At 43.1% G+C, this 20,117-nt stretch overlaps 1 protein-coding gene across 1 annotated transcript in view; it reads right to left on the reverse strand.

Moving 5' to 3' along the window:
* The window catches only part of ttn.2 (titin, tandem duplicate 2), a 247,977-nt gene that overhangs the window by 220,965 nt on the left and 6,895 nt on the right, over window positions 1-20,117 (reverse strand). The window contains exons 3-29 of the mRNA XM_040148607.1: window positions 19,672-19,875; window positions 17,461-17,748; window positions 17,186-17,268; window positions 16,513-16,727; window positions 16,121-16,199; window positions 14,656-14,811; window positions 14,123-14,233; window positions 12,169-12,414; window positions 11,949-12,062; window positions 11,267-11,515; window positions 10,903-10,962; window positions 9,114-9,372; window positions 8,813-8,879; window positions 8,503-8,700; window positions 7,295-7,437; window positions 7,000-7,148; window positions 6,689-6,916; window positions 5,679-5,920; window positions 5,191-5,423; window positions 4,939-5,103; window positions 4,655-4,823; window positions 2,866-4,562; window positions 2,495-2,776; window positions 2,137-2,403; window positions 1,421-1,693; window positions 1,070-1,333; window positions 725-985 (exon numbers count right to left, since the gene is read on the reverse strand). Coding sequence (XP_040004541.1) covers window positions 725-985; window positions 1,070-1,333; window positions 1,421-1,693; window positions 2,137-2,403; window positions 2,495-2,776; window positions 2,866-4,562; window positions 4,655-4,823; window positions 4,939-5,103; window positions 5,191-5,423; window positions 5,679-5,920; window positions 6,689-6,916; window positions 7,000-7,148; window positions 7,295-7,437; window positions 8,503-8,700; window positions 8,813-8,879; window positions 9,114-9,372; window positions 10,903-10,962; window positions 11,267-11,515; window positions 11,949-12,062; window positions 12,169-12,414; window positions 14,123-14,233; window positions 14,656-14,811; window positions 16,121-16,199; window positions 16,513-16,727; window positions 17,186-17,268; window positions 17,461-17,748; window positions 19,672-19,875 — 6,702 coding nt within the window. The remainder of the gene's footprint in view (window positions 1-724; window positions 986-1,069; window positions 1,334-1,420; window positions 1,694-2,136; window positions 2,404-2,494; window positions 2,777-2,865; window positions 4,563-4,654; window positions 4,824-4,938; window positions 5,104-5,190; window positions 5,424-5,678; window positions 5,921-6,688; window positions 6,917-6,999; window positions 7,149-7,294; window positions 7,438-8,502; window positions 8,701-8,812; window positions 8,880-9,113; window positions 9,373-10,902; window positions 10,963-11,266; window positions 11,516-11,948; window positions 12,063-12,168; window positions 12,415-14,122; window positions 14,234-14,655; window positions 14,812-16,120; window positions 16,200-16,512; window positions 16,728-17,185; window positions 17,269-17,460; window positions 17,749-19,671; window positions 19,876-20,117) is intronic.

The following is a 20,117-nucleotide window of genomic DNA, read 5'->3' on the forward strand; positions in this document are numbered from 1 at the left end:
TTTCTCTGGCATTTAAAGACTGCCAAGTAAGAACATCATACATATCACAACGACGAATACGAAACGGTTATTTTAAAATAAATATGAATTTAAATGTAAATGTATATATAAATGTATGTATATCTTATTGGCTGGGGGCTACACACCCACTGCCCAAATGACGCATCCCAGAAACGTCCTCAACACAGCAAAAGAAGAAGACAATAAGAAAATACAGTCAGAGGGCAGCGTCTCTGCAGATAAATACACCGCCACACTCTCCTAGTGGGTCATAAGTGATGATTGTGAGGAATTACTGTTGTATGAGTCTGTACATTGGGTTTTTTTGGAAAATCCTGCATAGTATACCTTTAACAATATCAGCACTATCCAAAAGAGGTAGCAACAACTGGGTGACAAGTGACAAGAGGTACATTTCTAGAGGTTCAGTGTACCTGACCATGATGGACACAAATGCTGCTGTTGTAATACGACCTGAAACCTTTTTGTTAGGACAGGACAGTATCTGTAAACATTGTGTCACCCTGCCATAGCCTGTATTGATGCAAATCAAGGCATGGAAATGAACAGAAATATATTTTATTCATTATATATAAATATCTATTGTAGTTTATCTACCATCTTGTTCATACCAGTGGTTTTTGAGAATCAGTGATTGTGTAAATTAATTCATTTGAACGCCATTAGGCACAACTCAATAATCTTTTATAGAGTTTAGACATACCAGAGACAATGAGCTTGGCACTGGATGTCTTTTCACCAATGTGGAACGCATACTGGCCATCCTCGTCCTTCATGGTGTCGATGACAGTCAGGGAGTAAGCCTTGCCCTCGGACTCCATCTTGTATTTGGGTCCAGGTTTGAGCTGCTGGTTCCTGAAAGTCCAGACCGGGTCGATACCAGGGTGAGAAACTTCAACGTTAAAGGTGACGTTCTGGGACTCGGAGCACACTTGGTCCTCCATGTGCTTCACAATGTGTACCTCTGTAACAACAGCAACTTTGTTAGAATATGAAACTGGAAGCTCAACCTAACAACAGGATCCTGGGAAAACAAAATCAGTCTTACGTTCAACTGTCAGTTTGCAGCTTGTGTCGACCTTGCCGACCACCAGTTTGTAGTGTCCTTCATCGGAGGCATAGGTCCTGGTAAAGACTAGACGCTGTTTGGCTCCCTTTGCCACTATCTGAATTCGGTCACTGGGCAAGAGCAGTTTCTCATTGTGGTACCATTTGACTGAGCTGATGTCCTGAGCGGAGATCTTGGCCTCCAGAACAGCTTTTGTGCCCTCAATGGAGGACATGTCCTTCAGTGGCACCACAATGTCAATAGCTGTAAGGAAAGACAATAAAAATGATGATCGGAGATGTTCAAAATGTTCTGGTGACAATTACATCTGAATCTAATTCTGACTCTTACTTTGAACATTGAGTTTGCCTGAGGTGGAAATGTCTTGGGTGGGAACCACGAAAGAGTAGGAAGCAGCATCTTCTCTGCTGACGTCCTCCACCAGCAGCTTGTGAACCAGTTTGTCGATTACAATGTGGATGCGGTCCGAGGCAGAGATGGCCTGGCCGTTCTTCATCCAGGTTCCCTCAACGTTCTCCTGTGAAAATCTCACCTCCAGCTGAGCAATGTCTCCCTCACAGACTGTGAGGTCGGTCAGGGGTTGCATCAGCGTAACTGGGCGCACTAAAGGCGGAGAAACCTCATTATGATCACAGTACAATACTGTTACCAATAACTAAAACACAACATGCAGGAAAATGTAAAATAGCTACTATTACATTTGCATATTTTCCTCATTTACTAATTGTTATTGTTTCTTGAAAACATTATAGTCATTTACAAGACCCAGAAAGCACTAAAGAAAGAAACACGCAATCAGAGAACTTTGAAAATTCTGTCACCATACGGTGTGGCGACGAAAGGGCAGAAGTTGAGCTTTGTAGAACTTGAAAGCAAGTTACGGAGCAATTTCTGGCATTTTATTTTTGGACAATTTACCAGTATGTTAGAATTCAGAGCACCAATAAATTCCCAAGGAGAAGCCTGAGAATGCAGCTTAAAGAAAACTAATGGTCACAGTGGGCAAACCAGAGGCTCCATATATTTCACTCAGTAAAGTTGCTTACATTTCATCTTCAGTGAGGCGCTGGTCCTCAAATCTCCACATACAAAGGTGTATTTCCCCTGGTCCTCTTTCCTGACATCCTTGACAGACAGGGTGTGTCTTCCTCGGCGGGAGGACATGACGTATTTACCACTGGGAGAGAGCTCCTTGTCTCTGAAGAACCATCTGCCCTCAGCGTCCTCACGAGACAGCTCAACCTCAAACTCCCCAGCGTAACTCTCTGGTACCTCAATGTTCTCCAAGTGTTTGATGAGCTCCAGGGTAGCGCCTGAATACAGAACAATATCAAGAGCCGTTATCTACAAATCCACCCAAAATAAGACCTAAGCAGATGGGAAGATTCTGGGTGTAATGATTACCTTCCACGTGGAGCCCTGCACTTGTCCTGACGTTCTCATCATCTACAACCACACAAGTATATTCGGCATCATCCCTCATTTCAATCATCAGTACAGACAGGAAGTGGACCTTTCTGTCTGAGTGCATTCTGTATTTGTCTCCGGAGGAGATCTCTATGTTGTTCTTGAGCCACTTGACTTTGACGAAAGGTTCGTTAGTTTCACACTCAAAGGTCACCATTGTGTCCTTCTCATTGGCATTGGCATCCTCCAGGTTCTGGGTAAAGCTTATTGCCGTCTTGGCTGCAATGAGAAAGTGAGACTTTGAAATAAATCAGGACAAAAACAAATTGAGAATATTACTAGAGAAATCTGGTAAAAAGTGTCTTTACCTTGCACAAGCAGGAAGGCATGGCTCGAGGACTCCCCGGCAACATTCATAGCTTTAACCATGATGCTAGCAGAATCTTCTACTGTGACATCTCTGATCACCAGTTCACACACATTGTCCTCAGGCCAGTACCAGTAAACACGGTCTGACTTTTCCAGCTGAATGCCGTTCTTGAACCACTGGCACTCAGGTTCTGGTCTGCCCACGACTCTGACTCGGAAACGAACCTCATCCATTGGAGCAACCGTCTTGCTAGCAATGCGTTCCAGGATCTTGGGTGCTTCCATGCTGGGGGAGAGCTGGACCCTCTCTGGTTTGATTGTGGGGATGGTGACTTTGCCCTGTTCTTCCATCTTCTTCCTCTCAGCCTCTTCTTTCTCCTTCATGCGATGAAGCAGCTCCTCCTTAGTCTTCTTCAGTAGATCCTCATAAGAGTCATCCCTCTTGCGAGACTTGAATTCCACAGCAGAGATGGACTCATAGAAACCTTCCTCTGTCCTACGCTTGAACTTGCTCTTCAGCTCTTCGGACTCCTCTGAGGTTTTCTCATGAACAATTCTGTGTGTCTTACGAAGCTTTACAACTTCCCTGTCCTGTATGGCCTCACCCGGTCGGTCAACCTTTACAACATCAAATCCAATTTTGCCAGGGTCATGTAAAACCTCTGCAGCCTTCGGTTCGGGAGCACGACGCAGGACAGATCTAAAGTCCTCCTTCTGTTGGATCTCCAGCTTAACGGTGTGCTCAGCTGTGCCCATAGGATTGTCTGCAACCACCCTGACCTCTCCTGAGTCGTAAGACTTGATGTCGACAATCTCTAAATAGTAAATACCATCATAGCGAAGTCTGTACCTCTTGCTTTTGCGGATAAGTTGTCCATTTAGGTACCAGTTAACCTTAGGTGCTGGATAACCAGTCACTCGGCAGCGGAATCGTGCGATGTCGCCTTCCAGCACTCTGGTTGGCTCCGGAAGCAGGACAATTTCAGGTTTGGTCTTTTCCGATTCCTCGTCAGCACTAACTCCTGTAGGTCCTCCCTCATGAGCCATGCGCTCGATCTCATCGATTCTGTATGCTCCCTTCCTGCCTTCAGGAAGCTGTGTTTCCTCAACAAGACCCTTCTCATCCTTGACGATCAGGGTGGCCGAAGTCTGGTCGACTCCGTACTTGTTTGTTGCTCTGCAGGTGATAACGCCACTGTCCCTAGCGTAAGCAACTTCATAGTCAAGGCTGCAGTAGCCAAATTCATTGACCATGCGCAACCTGTTGGCAGCTTCCAGGGGTTTGCCATCATGCAGCCACTCCACTACCATGTTGGGGTCACCAATAGGGGTCAGTCTGCACTCAAAATGAGCCGGACCAAAACGCTTCATTCTGATAGAGGTCAGCTTCTTCTTGAACAGTGGTTTCTGCTGCTTCTCTTTGTCATAAAGGTCGCCCTCCTCCCATTGCTCTTGACCATATCGCAGATGAAGGGGCTCCAGCTCCGGAGCTGCAATCTCCTTGGCTTTGTAGGTTCCTCTGGGAATAATGAGTTTCCTCTCAGCTTGAGGGGCAGTGAAGTCAACCTCAACATTGACTCTGCAGCGAGTGGTGTCCCTACCAGCCTTATTAATGGCTGTAGCTGTGTACCAGGCACTGTCTGAGCCAGCTGCTGAGGGAATCTGGAATTTGGCCTCTCCTTTAGCACCCTCAATCCTGAAATATGTAACCATTAAAATATATCGATCAGGACATTTAATTCACTGCTCTACAGTTTTACATCAAAAGCTAAAATTAAAGATACATACCTGATATGTGGGTGCTTCTGTGGTGTGATAATGTCACTGTTTTTCAGCCAGACAATATCAGGCAGGGGGTTTCCAATGGCTTTGACAGCCAGTTCAACCAGAGTGCCCTGCTTTACAGTGATGTTCCTCAGCTTGTCAACAAACTGAGGGCGCGCTAGGCTTTCTCGAGCTTTAGATGGTAAGAATACGATAAAGAACAAGAAAAGATTTAATAACAGATACATTTTTTAAAGGTGAAAGAAAGTCATCAGATCCAGTATAATAAATCTGTGATGCAGACGTACCGTCAACAGTAAGATTTACAGAAACAGAGGTCCGTCCAGCTCTGTTCTGAGCAAGGACTGTCCACTCTCCAGAGTCTTGTGGCATGGCTGGGACAATGATCAGGGACTGAGTACCATCCTCTTTAATCACTATCTTGTGGGTGTAGTCATTGATCACTTGTTGTCCTGGGAAAAGGATAAATGGTTTTACAAGTGGTAGAGGCAACACATAAAGGTGCGTTTTCTGAAATTGTTTAACCTTATTTCTCTTACCATTGTGGAACCAGTACGTGTCGGGCATGGGTCTACCAACCACCTTCAAGTCAAATCTGGCAGTTTGACCCTCAGAACATTTTATTGAGGAAGGCTTCATGACAAACACAGGTTTGTAGAGTCTTTCCAGTTGAGCCTCGTCTGTCTCATCAAGCCTGCGGGCAGGAGAGCGAGCAGGTGAACGGCTGGAGGAACGCCCGGGTGAGCGGCTCAGAGAACGAGGAGATGTTGACCTGTGAAAGGAACAGAGTCATCAGTATCAAGGTGATATGGTACTAGTTAAGTATTAAAGTGTTTTCAGTTTGAAATGGGCTATCTGGCATAGTAAAAGAGGAGTCTTCATTGTAGTGGATGTGTGTTAGTGGGGCCAGTAGCATCTCAACAGTGTCAGACCAAGGTATTTTGAGTTGTCTAGACCTTTTTGGTCTATTTCTCACGTGTTTTAGTACATAAACAATACTCAGCTTTTGGAGAATATGAAGTCTTACCTAATCCTCTGCATTGCTGGTTGTGGTGTGTATATCTGAGGTGTTATGGTTCCGGACGGCTCCACATACAGCTTCCCAGAGCTGACGGCATTTCCCTTAATGTTGGTGGCAAAGGCGGTGTACACACCCTCATCCTCTGGTAGCACCACAGCCAGGCGAAGGCTGGCTCGTCCATCCTGAAGAACCTCCATCTGGTAACGGCCACCAGGCCTGATGCGCTGGCCGTCTTTATACCAAGCAATCTGGCAAGAGACAGAAGATAATTTTATACATCCATATAACTTCCCAGTTTCAGGTACTACAGAGGTTTTTGAGCTTTTGTTAGTAAAAGCAGCTTCTCCAACATAAAAAGAAACTTGTAAATACACAGTTATACTGACATCTGTTAATGGCTTGGCAAAAGCTTATGGCAACCAGACAGATTCAATGAAGATCGAAAACCCAAATGTTAGTTACCCTTAGGGTTAAGCCTCAATTATTACGATATAATGTATGTCTTTTTTTGTTTTATGAAGTTGGTGAATCATAGTCACTTTAAATTTTGTATACGCACCATAAATATAAGTTTGTTGTGAAATATTGGCTTAATTTGCCACATGGCGGCACAGCAAATAAAGTTCATGGATTTTAAATACTTTAACTACTATGTATTAGACAAACTTTAAATATAAAGATATTCCAACTGCACCCAGTTAAGAGAAGCCTCAGAGACATTATTCAGTGAAACTGGCTAAATGACATGGCCACCATGAGCAAATAGATGTCTCAGTGAGCATGGAATTACACAGCACTGGACATGCGTCGCAAAGATATACTTATCAGATCCTCACAAAAATTAGAAAGTCAAACAGCCATTAAAGCAAGCCTGCAGCAACACTGGCAAAATAACCAATGGCGGGAGCCACAAAGGCAAAAACTAACGATGAAATTGGAAAAACTATGGTCTGCTAATTTTTGACCAGATTTTTACATTTAGATTATATTTCTAAGCAACATTTTCAACTCAGTACCTTTGGCAGCGGCTTTCCAGATATCTTGCAGTGGAAAGTGACGCCCATTCCCTCCATGATCCTGTAGTTTTTGACCGGTGTGTCAAAGACCGGCTGCACTGCCTGCTCATCTGCTACAGTCACCGTCTGCTCTCCGTCCTCTGTCACCAGCTCTCTGTAGGTAATCCTCATGATACGGAGCTCAATCTCCTGGATGATCCTCTCCTCAAAGGCTGAAATGAGGAATTCCTGCAAAAAAAAGTTTTTTAATGTTTAACACTGAGACTTCGCTATTGTTATCAAGGAACTACGGATCTTTAGAAAGAACGTACCGTTTCTGAGACAAAGCTCATGGGGGTTGTCAGCCTCCTCTGTTCCAGCTCGTATTGACTCACAATCACAGAGGGCTCCTGAATCACTGTCGTCGTCACTTCAGTTTTATATGTCATGTCATGTTGCTTCATATAGGCTTCATATTCCTCTGTAATCATAGATGCAGAAACACTGTGTCCAACAAAGCTTTCCCTAATACATTTAAAGGGTTTTCTAAATAGAAGATGCCCTCTGAAGCCAGGCATTCAGATATGATAAAAATCCCTGGATTGAGAGACAAAAGGATGCTTATACCTTCCTCCAGCAGGCCAGCGGAGGCTGAGGCTTCTCCATGAGGATTCTTGGCAAAGATGGAGTATTCTCCAGCATCATCAGCAAAGGTCATGGAGATCTCCAGTCTGCATTCTCCAGTCTCCTTCTTGTAGGCGACTTTGTATCTGGTGGCAAAAAACAAAACAATAGTTATTGTTGTGATCCGTCAACATCGAGATCGGGAAAAATGGAAAAGAGAAGCTATTTATCTAAACCTGAAATTTGACGTCGCATCCTTGTGGATCTGATTTGGCTCTCACCAATCAGTAGTAATTTCTTTATCCTCTACAGCCATTCTGATGTTATTTTAAAAACTAAAGTTGTGTTAGCCAACGTACAGTCAAATGAAGTTAAGCAGGTTTACAAAGAACATTAGTTCATTACTGGGACTATACACTGCACTCAGAACTCCCGTTCACATTTTTCACGTGTTGTTATGTTGCAGCCTTATGCTAAAATCATTTAAATTCATTTTTCCCCCTGTCAATCTACAGTCAATACCCCATAACACTCGTGACGGCATTAGACTGCATAACTGTAACTGAAAACGATTGGTCAAGTAAACGTTAACTTCTCAGCAAAAGCAACGTTGTCTTATTTAACTGTTTTTGTTAAAATTCATCTATAAAATGTCAGGAAAAATACGATGGACGTTTTTCAATATTTTCTGAATCCTAGGTGACGTCTTCAAATCTCCCGATTCATCCAACCAACAGTTCCAAACCAAATATATTCAGTTTACAAAAATATAAAACTTCCATTATTGCTGAAGTAATTACTTAAACAATTAATCGATTATAAAAATTGTTGCCAATTAATTTTCATCAGTTAATGGACTAATCATTGCAGCTTGAGTTGAAACTGCATAATAAACTCAGGTTCCTTAGAAAAAAAAGAATCATTCAATCTTGTGTTCTGGTGTGGTTACATGCAGGTTAATACACTGTATCACCAGTAGTGATTCAGAACACACAGAGCTTGATAACATCACAAACTTTAGGTCCGTTGAATAAGTTGTTTTATTAACTGGGAACTTGACTGACAGGGAAATATCAGACCTCTGTGACACGAGACCAAACATTAACCATGAACGGAGGATTTAGGGGCTGGAACCAGGCTATGAAAAGGTTTTGAGTTGCCAACAACAAAAGACGGACAAGTCTGACAAGAAGCTAATGGGAGATTAGTACCTGTATCCAGTAGTGAGCAGCACACCGCTCTTCTTCCAGATTATGTGAGGTTTTGGGTTTCCTCCGACCTGGCACTCGAACACGACACTTCCTCCCTCCACCAGCTTCTGAATGGTCGGTTTCTTGATGAAGAAGGGAGCAGCGGACTCTCCTGTAGTCACCTCTGCCACCACCTGTTCCTTTGTCTCGACAGCAACACTGAAAGGGGAACCAACCACTCCATCAAATACTACAACTGTAGAAGCTTACATGTAATATTACAGTGGCTGATCAGGACTGTTGGGTAGTCATATAGTTGATCTGTACTCACGTTTTCTCTTGTGTGATTGCAGTTTCAGTAACAGTCGCCTCCTCTCTGCTCTCAGTTTCTTCTGATACTACAACAGAGGGTAAAAGTTGAATTAGTGTTGTATAAATCCTGAAGATCTGTGTTTTAAGTCATACCTCAAGTTTTTGGCTTAATTCAATTTACTTCTAAAATAAACTTGAAAATCAACTCACAGACTTGAATCTATCACGGTCAACAACTGTTTCTCTTGAAATACATTTCACATGTTTACTTTGGTTGCTACATCTCCAAAGGCCTTTGTTCATTATCCTACCACCATTACCTTTGACGAGCAGGTAGCAGGAGGAGCTGACGGTTCCCGCCTCGCTGGTGGCCGTGCAGGTGAAGCGACCGCTGTCTTCAGCAAACGCCTCGCGGATCACCAGCCGGGCAAATCTGTTCTCGTAGCTGATCTGGAAATCGATGGAGCTCTCAATCTTGTAGTCCTCTCTGAACCACATGAGGACAGGAGCGGGGTGACCACTGATCTGGCACTCCAGGGTAACTGACTCGCCCTCCGTCACCGTCAGGTTCTTTAGACCCTGAACAGAAAACAGTGACACTTTCAGATGCCTGGCAAGACTTAAGCTGTCAGTTTTGATGAACCTCTGAACTATTCAGTAATTACTGGAGAACATGTTTTCTACATTAGGAGTGAAAATTATGCCAATTTGTTTTGTTGCTTTGTAGGCTTAAATATGACAACTTCTGACCAATTTTGAACAGATAGGGCTAGGGCTGCAACTACCAGTAGTGGAACAAGTACTCAGATCTTTACTTTAGTAAAGCTAAAGAAGTATTATCAGCAAAATGTACTTTTAAAAAAAAACTTTTAATTTTGATACTTTATCAGATCATTGATCCTGAGTCACGGAGGCTTCAGCAGCATTTTATGGTTGGAGCTGCTCCAGGTGGAGCTGCTTTTAATTACTTTATATACATTTATTGTAAAGTTGTGTATTTTACAATATTATGATATGCCTTTTTTATGTAAAATCTTACAAAATCTTAATGCTAAGATTTGAAAAGTGACAAGCAGCTAAAAATATTTACAACACAATACAGTGTTTCTCTCTGAAATGTGGAGAAGTCTAGTTAGCAGAAAATGGAAATACTCAAGTAAAGTACAAGTACCAAGAAACTGTACCTAGGTACATTACTTGAGTAAATGTACTTAGTTACTTTCCCAAAACATACTGAGTTTACAATCACAGAAGACAAAGAGAAACAGGAAAATCTTCACATCAGAGCAGTTGGAGACAGAGAACATTTGGCTCAATTAATCGATTGAGAAATTATCTCAGATAATCCTAGAGCTCAGACGTGACTGTTCTATCTTAGTGATCAATATGCATAATAAATATGTATATAGTAATTAATTGGATTAACATTTTCAGCTGCAACAAAAGAAAACTAAACGTAGGATAACCCACTCCGATGTGTACACTTATTAACAAGACCAAAGGGGCCAGCATGCTCTGTTATCCCCAATTTAAAAAGATCTCATGTGCATGCTAACATTGGCTAGTAGCACTAAACACAAAGTCCAGCTGAGGCTGATGGGAATGGGATTATTCCGGCAGGTATTTGATTATAAACCAAAGTATTGGACAACGTCAAATGTTGACCTGATGATGGCGCTAGATGAAAAGTCAGAAGATCATTAAAGTGATTCCTGTTCATCCTGAGCATATCATGATTGTCTGAACCTAATTTCATCATAGTCCATCCAATAGTAGTTGAGATACGTCACTAAAACCCACAAATGTTGAGCTCATGGTGGCGCCAGAGGAAAAGGCAGAGGATCACCACAGACAGTGGGATTCATCCTCTGGGGAACATGACTGTCTACAAAGAAATTTCCTGGAAATCCATCCAGTAGTTATTGGAATAGTTCAGTCTGGATCAAAGGGATGGATCGACTAACAATGCCATCCACAGCGCCATGATGCTAGCATTGCTAAAAAGACAGTTAGCACACCTTATCATAGATCCCTCCACACTGATTATAACAGTAGTTACAGTATATTTTGAAGGAAGGAAAAAGGAAGTGGACAGGGATAAGTACTTACGGCAATAAGAGTGGGGGGAACGACAGGTTCTTGGCTTCTTGTGGGCACTGCAGCCGCCTCCTGTGGAAAAACAACAACACGAGTTAAAGATCATCTAACACGTAAATCAACAAAGCGTTTCTCAGCTGGGGCATTTTGTGAGGATGAAGGGGTGGAAGCCAGTTAGAACAGATAAAAACTCGGCAGAGAGGATGGAGGGACGAACAGGGGAAGAGAGGAAGAAGAAGAAGAGGAGGATTCTTCATGAGCCAGGTGAAGGGCAACGCGTGAATAGCTGCAGTGAAGAGAGAGAACGCAGGTGACAGTCCACACGGGGTTAAATTTGGGGAAGTGAGGAACAACAGCAAAGGGGCGTCGGACCAACCTGAGGCTCCCAGTCCTCAAACTCCTCTTCACTCACTGCATAAGCCCCGCCTGGCTGTAACTCAACCTGACTCTGATATCTGATGTCTTTAAACGGTGGGGGGAGGGGCTCCGGCGTCACCCGCACCTCCACCGCCAGTGCCCTGCGAGATGGACTGGGAGACTTGACGGGCTTGATGATCTTTCTGGGAGCGACGGGGGAGGATAACTCTTTGTGCAGAGTGGCGATGGCAGAGCCAGCGATGGACACCTGCCCGAGCCAACGAAAACAACGTTAACCATCATCAAAAAACAGAACACAGCTTCCAAAGTCCAGGTTCAGCTTGGGATTAGTTAGCGGAAGGAAGCGTGGAGAGTGAATCTAAGTTAAAGAGAGTTAATTTGGGCACAAAGGAGGTGAGACTGAAACTTCAACCCAAAAAAACTTAATCTTAAGTTGATAAAACTATAAATTTGCGGGGGTTTATGTGGTTTCTGCAGTTGTTGATGGTGATGCTGTGGTAGCCACAAATAAGAAAAAACAGGATGAAATATTTTAGGATGGGTGATACTGTGAGGCGCAGGTCAAAGCGAATCACACCACATAACAAAACAGTGGAGACTGTGTGTTAAGATGTGTGCGTGTTAAAGATGAAATGGCGGTTTTTGGATGACGACGGGAGGCCTGCAGCTCCTCTCCTTACCTCGTGGCTATGTTCATGTTTAGGAACAGAAACTTTAGAAACTGTGAAATGTGGAACTGGGGACGGGGTGACACCAGTGTCCACGTGGGAGGAGATTTCTGTCGTTCTCTGAATCTGGAGTAACCAACACAGTTTATTGAGCCGTTAAGAAAGCTGAGATTCTATTAATAGTATCAAATATCATATCATGTCTAATATGAATTCAGTAAACTCCTCCGACCTGGGAGACCTGGACTCTGTGCTGCTCTGAGGTCTCAGCGACAGCGGCCGACAGTTCAGCAGTCGCTGTTTTAGTTGCAACGATTTGTTTATCTCCAGAAGTTGCCACGTGCTGCCTTATCTCCACCTCTACAGCCTCCTCCTCTTCAGCTCGACCGCCCTCTGCATGCACGGGCTGACGGACGCGAGCGAGGTCAACGGCGGCCACCACTGTGGCCACCGCACCGGCTCTTTTCCCTCCCTCAGCCTGGAGACACAACAAGTGGCACATAGATCTCAGGACATCCATGGCAAGGTGACAGGAGGAAGACACTCGACCAAAAGCCCCAAAGAAGATTAAAAAACCCACTTCCATATTTTAGATAGAAGACAAGAAGAATATTCAAACCAAGAATTCAACGAATCCATGGCACCATGCATCACGCAACATTAGAGCGAAACATGCAGTTTATTTTGGTTAAGAGTGAAGCAAAGAGAAGATGGACCTCATCTTGTGAGTTCATGAAAAAGAGCAGATACAGTGGGGAAAAGGGCAAGAAGAGATGTTCAGTGACGGCAGCTCCAACAGTTGGTCCATTAAAAGTGAAGGAATACACCTTTCAACAACTCGCAACATTTTCATATTCACACATCTAGAGTCTAAGGATAGAAGTTGCTGTAAAGCTGTCTGAGGCAAATCTGGCTGTTTAAAAAAACTTAAGAGATCTTCACTGTGCCCAGTGGTTGCTGGACAAAAATTGGTGCCATTGCTAAGTTGCTGCTAAAACCACAATTGTACGGTTTAAAATTTTAGTTGAATTTCCAGAAAATCATTCAAATAAAATATGAGTGAAGTCTTGTTTGCCTCCACTGCTGCTGTGTGAATATGAGCTGACAACCAGCTGGTGGAACTGATTCTCCAGTCGCTGCCGTTAAACCACCACAGAAGAAGAGGACACGGCGAGACGAGGTCGTTAAAAGAGCTCTGATCAAAGCTCAGATGATGGAAAATCACGTGGAGAACTTGATGGAAATCTGACGTTTCTGTCGGTTTCATATGTTGATGTGAGGAAGGTTCCAGTCTCCTCATGGCTCCACACAGACCTGATGGTTTCATCTCTTCATGCTTCATGGACGTCAGCGTTTAGTCACTCAGTCCGTTTTATCCATTTTGATGTTTCCATGTGCAAACTTTGTTAATTCGTCTCATTTGTACATTTCTATGTCTACACCTGTTCAATAATCAAACAGAATATCTAGTTTGGCAGAATATCTAGTGTGGCTGCTTACATAATGTGGTGTCCTACAAGTTTCAGTTCTTGGTCCATTTTAATTTAGTTTCTATGCTACCACTTGACCATATTTGTCATTTCCCAACAGTAATATGCTGATGACACCCAGCTATATGTCTCATTTAATTTTAGCAACCTGGCCTCCCTTCACTGTTCTTTGCTGCATGTTAAAAGCTCCGAAGAACCCACCTAACTTATTACCCCAATAGTGCAAATCTTTTGGTTTGACTTGAAAATCATCATCAGGGGTTAGAGGTGTCTGGAAAATAGTATTAAAGTGAAACCAAAAGCTTGGAACAATGCCTCTGTCCTTTATTGTAATAACTTCACTACGGATATCCAGGTTTCTGGGACAACCTCTGTACCATGAAATATGATTTGATGACATCTAAATATGCAATGATTTAGCCTTATCACTAGAGGAGCTAAAAATGTAACGCTGTCCCAAAGAGAGGGCAGGTGAATGGATTGTTAAGGGGAAAAAAGATTCATCCTCTGGGGAGCAGAAATGTGCTCAGCAAAATCAACATTAGCTGCTGATATGTTAAATGGATCGATATGAGACATAAAGAGACTGAAGGGATAAAAACATCCAGTAAACAAGGAAGAAAGAGTGAAAAAAGATAAATGAAGTGACAGTTTGAGCAGCAGGTGGAGTGATGGTAGCAGACAGTGGAGGTCTACCTGCTCTCCAGACACAGCGGCCTCAGGCAGCCCCCGGCCACGAGCCTGATCCACGGCCGCCACCACAGTAGCCACCGCCACGCTCTTATCGTCCCGGGAAACATGCTCGTCCTGACGCATTCACAGCACATCGACACATGAACACAAGTTCACACCACAGAGCTGGGCCAAGGCACTGGTTCACTACATACCGTTCACTGTTAGTTCAGCTATACTTTACTAAATGTGTATTCTGCTGATTCATTACTCTGCATGCATCCGCTGCTGCAGTTGTATAGTTTAGATTTAAAGTAGAATTCCATTATTTGGAGACAAGTATTCAGCAATGCAAAACATCAGGAACGGTGGAATTGCAAATTCCCTTTGTCCAATCTGCAGGCACAAGTAAAGCTCAAAAATACATTAATTAAGTCACACATTCATGTTCACACTCATCTGCCACCAGAGAAGTCCTCTGTTTCAAAAAACTTCACATATTGAATGTTTCACTCAGGCTGCATGTCGGTTCAACCAGCCAGAGGCAACTGTCTCACCTCTCTGGTGGTGGTGACCTGCTGCTCCCAGTGCTTTTCCATGCGCAGTTGGGTGGCGCTGCTGACACTGGTCATGCTGGTCATACTGGTGTAGCCGGCTTCAGCCACATAGTCTCCCTGCTTCCAGGGTGGCAGGACGTCTGCAGCTGCAGATACCTGCAAGAGGAAGCGCAAAGTTTAACCAAAATTTGGGAAAATCTGCGAAACAAAATGGGAACGGATACACGTTTCCATCCACCACTGTCATGCTAAGATTAGGAGTGGATTCGTTGAGACAAACAGCTAGTGGCGCCAATTTTCCAGTCAGGTGCCATTAAACCACTGCAAAAGAAGAGGACATAACAAGATGACACAATTAAAAGAGCTCCAGTCAGAGCTCAGAAAGTCAAAAACAAGATTATTTATGTTCATTTCATGCATTCATCTGAGGACCATCACAGTCTAATCTGTTGTTTTTGTCTGCTGCTACTTTTCATCTCTTCAGTGGAAGTCACATACTTGTATTGATACATTTTGCTTTTATCAATCCACCAGCTTTTCCAGCTCAATAAGGGGAAAAACGTTTCTGCAATTTTTCAAAATGTTTTCGTTTTTTCGGTTCTAATTCACTTGAAACTGGAGCAGGATTGTTTTCACATTCAGCACAAAGGATCCGTTGAGGACAAATAAAAAATCATTTGTCCATTTATCCTGAAACTTCTTCTGCTCATCCTGAATGAGCTCGTACCTTTCTTTTTTTTTTTATTCTGACCACCTGCAGTCTTGGTTTTGATTTTGCGGCTGCTGCACACTGACTCCTCGTTTTCCTCACTGACACACTGCCTTGTTTCTCTCCACCTGGTCTGTGACTTTCTTTCATTAGAAATCGATCCGTTTTTATCTCTTATGCTGTAGCAGAATTAATAATGTCACTACACCAGTGAACAGTGTTGCCAGATTGCCGGCGGTTTCCTCTGCCTTAATTCAGTTGCAATATTCAGGAGTCTAATAAAAGCCCAAAGATAGATGGAATGAAATGATGTTTATAGTACTGTGGACTGTATATATGTAATTTTTTACATTTTAATTATCACCCCAAATTATCCTACACCAGTCCTCTCTTTATTTACCTGTCCAACCATACTTTGACCAATGTGGTGCTTCAGAGGGCCAAAACTGGCAACACCGCGGCCAGTTAGGGTAGGTCTCTTGTTTGTGGCCTACATTGCCATCTTGTGTCTAAATAGGGACTTTGAGTATTGGCTGCGTTATCATATACTTATTTGCTGCTATTTGAGGCACCAATTAAAGCTCGACAAGCGACGAGTATCACTGATCTAGAGGGTGGTTGGCGTCAATATTTAGTCATAATCGTACTAATAAAGCAAGCGTCTGAGACTCAGAGTGTTTACATTTATTGATGAGTAAATCTCGATGTATCTGATGCAAGCTGCTGCTGGACATTTAAGTGTCCGGATGTTCTCACCTGTTTCCTGGTCGTGATAGGAGACTTGACCGGTCTGATGGGCGAGACAGAGGACAGTCTGGTGGAGGGAGAGACGGATCTGCAGACGACGGTAGATCACAATACAGTCAAACAATACACAATGTAATGTCAGGGACTTCATACATTCTCCATTTCTAAAATCTAAACCTGTCTCACAGTGAGGCTGGAAATACTCTGATCTTTTCTGTAAATCTCATATCTTGTTTATGTGGTATCTTGCTTCACTGACTGTATGTCGGTAGTTACGGATCCATATCTCGCTTTGCTCATTTGATGACAGTTATTATAGATCAATATGTTGCTACACTGACTCGATTAATGTCATTAAAGATCACTGTTATGCAAGACGGAATCAGTGGCAGTGGTCGAACCTCATAGGAGTGGGTGTCGGCCCTTTCACGTGTCTAACAGGTGAAGGTGACTGCTGGCGTCCTCCCGTCACCTTGGAAACAAAGGACGGCGGGGACCTGGAGGTGGGCTTTGGGGGAACCCTCGGAGGGGTTTTGTGAGCCAAATGCTGAGCCATCATTCCTCCCTCCACATGCATCTCCATCATGGTGCTGGCCTGGAAACTCCCCTCCACCTTCTGATGGGGAAAAGATGAGACATGCAGTGATATATTTTATGGCCTTTTTTATGGGGGAATCCTTATGATTGGAGCAAAGGAATTATATCTTGGATTTACTTCCCAAGGTTCAGTTTTAAGAAACAAGCACCACAAGAACTCCAAACTGTATTTACTTAATTTGATTTGGTTTTCAGGGCAATTTTCGCAGAATGTTGTCACTCGCAATTATTCTGTGAGAAGACACAATTCCAAAACCTCCAAAAATATGCAATCAAATATAGCAGATCAAAATATCACATTAATTACAAAACAGAAAAACGATTACACAATGGAAACGACAAAAGTCCAAATATTTCCAGGTTTTCCAGACCCGTGTAGTAAGCCTGCCTTTTATGAAAATCAGGTTTACTGCGCTATCTGGATAACATTGTGGGAACAGTTGGTTTTGCAGGCTGTGTGTTTTAAGTATGTCTCACCCTCTGCACTCTGGTCTGGGAAGTCGCCATCTGGGAAGTGGACACAGTAGTCTTGGTTTTCTTAGCAGGTACAGCTTCCTCACCTGCAGCAAAAATACACAGTTTTAGGCTGATCTGGATACAGCACTAAACAACCACAAAATCAAGCTTACTCTTGCTCTCTGATCCTGTTCAAGGTTTATTTTAAAAACACAAAACGCTCATTGTCCGTTTAGAATCCTTTTGGAATTTAGAAAAAATTGAAAGCACTGGTAAAAATTTTCTCAGGTCCTCACCCTGAACCAGCAGTTCGGCGGTGGAGGTGGCCCGTCCACTGCTGTTGGTGGCGGTCACAGAATACGTCCCAGAATCCTCTGGGAAGGCCTCAGCGATCAGCAGACTGTACAGGTCTCCCTCCTGGAGGATCCTGAAGTCGGCCGAGCTCTGGATCTCGGCTCCCTCTCTGTAGAACTTCACTACAGGTGTGGGGATACCTGTGACTCGGACGTCCAGCCTGACCTGGCTGCCCTGTCTCACTGTCGAGCTCTGCAGTCTCTGAAGGAAGTTTGGAGGCGCCGTCTCCGCTACAGACAGAAAATATGTCTCATTAGCCTGGTTTTAAAGGGGACATGTTTACTGTGTAGTAGCCTCACTGGGATCAAGAGGTTTTTTTCAAGAGAGACCCGAGAAGAAAAACTATTTACAGTCAGACATCCGAGAACCAATCAACAAAAACAAAATTATAAAGCGTAATAGCAACATCAGATAAGACTCTACATCTGGTCCTGTCCTGGTTAGCGTGTACATATTGGATATCTAAGGTGAGATGAAATGAGAAATGAGAAATGAGAGGACTGTGTACTGTAGTTAGAGGATTCACATGCGAGAAGTGATAAGAGGTCATTTGGAGGCTAACAGTAGAGTTTTATGAATAAAATCATGATTATTGCCTCTCGTCAATGAAGGCATCCAGCCAAATGTCGGCTATAGAGCAAAGGCGAGGATGAAATGTGTCATTCGTGACAACTAATAAAGAATCTGTCAGGCCAAATTTCAAAGTATTTGCAGGACCATTTAAAGATTTTAATGTCATATAACTGGGGAAACAGGCAAATGTAGAGAAAACTGTGTAATTAGATGTATCTACATTCAAAATACGATTAAGAAGTAATTACTGTAAAGCATCAAAGGTTGACTGAAGATTAAAAAGAGCCTGGGTTGGAGTAGAACAACAGGAATAGAAAACTCTGTCGTCAGCATAAGAAAAGATATTAAAGTAATTAGAGAGTAGTTTAATCTGTAAATTGTCCATCATATTTTTCCGAAACCCAAGGTTACATGTTCCAATGTCGCCAACAGTCAAAAACCCAAAGACATTCACTTTACAAGTGAAGGAAGCAGAGAATATTTGACATTTTTGCTTGAAAAATGACAATCAATTGATTGACTATTTAAAATGATGTAAAGCCCATTTATTTTCTCTCCATCAACTAATTGATTGATCGGCTGTTCATTCCCAACTTTGGTTGTTTTAACTTCCAATTATGACCTTTATGATGCTTGTGGGAAAAACACAGAAATGCAGCAGGAAAATACAGGTGGAAACAAAATCTAATTCCACACATAGGGACTGAATGATGCAAACAGATAAACAAGTAAAGATGAACTTTGACCCCTGAACCTATTCACACATTCAAGCTGGTTTATTATCATCTAGTCGACATGTGGCGTTTTGTAACCACGGACTCAGACACGAGATCCTCAAGGTTCAGGTTCAAGTTGTTAGTTGCTTAACAGACTTAATGTTCCTCTTAAGGAAAGCTATGCTGCAACAGCTGCATCTATATCGGTTTTATCACTGGATAAAGTGACAGGCCCCACCCAACAGATAGGGCAGGATAAATTTAGACTCAAACTGAGGCACAGAAACACTCTCACTGTTTTCAATTTCTAACTTCTTTGTATCTAGGGAGAGTGTAGATGTAGCTAAGATTAATATTTATATCATTTACAACATTGTGTCACCATTTTCTGTTTTTTGGTAAAACTTTAAAATCCGTCATTTACAGTGTAATTTCGTTGTTTGAATCAGGTCCAGATAAAATACTACAATAAAGATAAATGTAGGTTCGGTGTACAAAGACAAGACTATGGTGAACAAGGGTGCGATAACTGTAATAAATCATACGTTAAGACATTTTGTGTGTTTTTCCGCATTTGTGGTTGTTTTGTGTCTCTTCGGTCATTTCGAATCCCTTTGTGGACTTTTTTTGTCTCTTTGTTTGTATTTGGTCTCTTTTTGGTTGTTTTGCTTCTCCTTGTAGTCATGCCATTGACTTCCCAAGACAACAAGAAGTACTGAGTCACTTCAACAAAGGCACTGGCCCCGAGGGCCCCCTCATCCTCAGTAGGCCGGTTCACTAACCTACCCATGAATAAACGTCCCCAGTGTGAGGTATCTCACCTCTAACAAGGAGTTTTGTGTTACATTCGACCTGCGTTCTCACCTGTAACGAGGAGTTCAGCAGTGCTCGTGGCTTGTCCAGCGCCGTTGGTGGCTCTGATGGAAAATCTTCCACTGTGTGCGGCGGTCACAGCGGGGATCCTCAGAACAGCGCGGCCGTCGCTGAACGAGATCTGAACGCCGGGCAGAGCGGCGGTGGAAAGAACCTGGCCATCACGGAACCAGCTCACCTCAGGAACTGGAGAACCTGCAGGCGAGAGGAAAAGCAGAGAGGATCTTTACTGACTGATGAGATCCTCCAACAGGTAACAGGAAACTCTCTCATTTTCAAGCTTCCCCAGAGTCCGATGTTTCAGATATCAGTCTCATCATAGATCCAGGATGTTTAGCCTAGCTTAGCACAAAGACTGGAAGTAGGGGGGAAACTGCTAGCCTAGCTCCATCCAAAAGGAAAAAGTGAGAAAAAACACTACACTTTACACCAGGAAG

The sequence above is a fragment of the Xiphias gladius genome, chromosome 16 (genome assembly GCF_016859285.1).
Source record: "Xiphias gladius isolate SHS-SW01 ecotype Sanya breed wild chromosome 16, ASM1685928v1, whole genome shotgun sequence".
Taxonomy (NCBI): Eukaryota; Metazoa; Chordata; class Actinopteri; order Istiophoriformes; family Xiphiidae; genus Xiphias; species Xiphias gladius.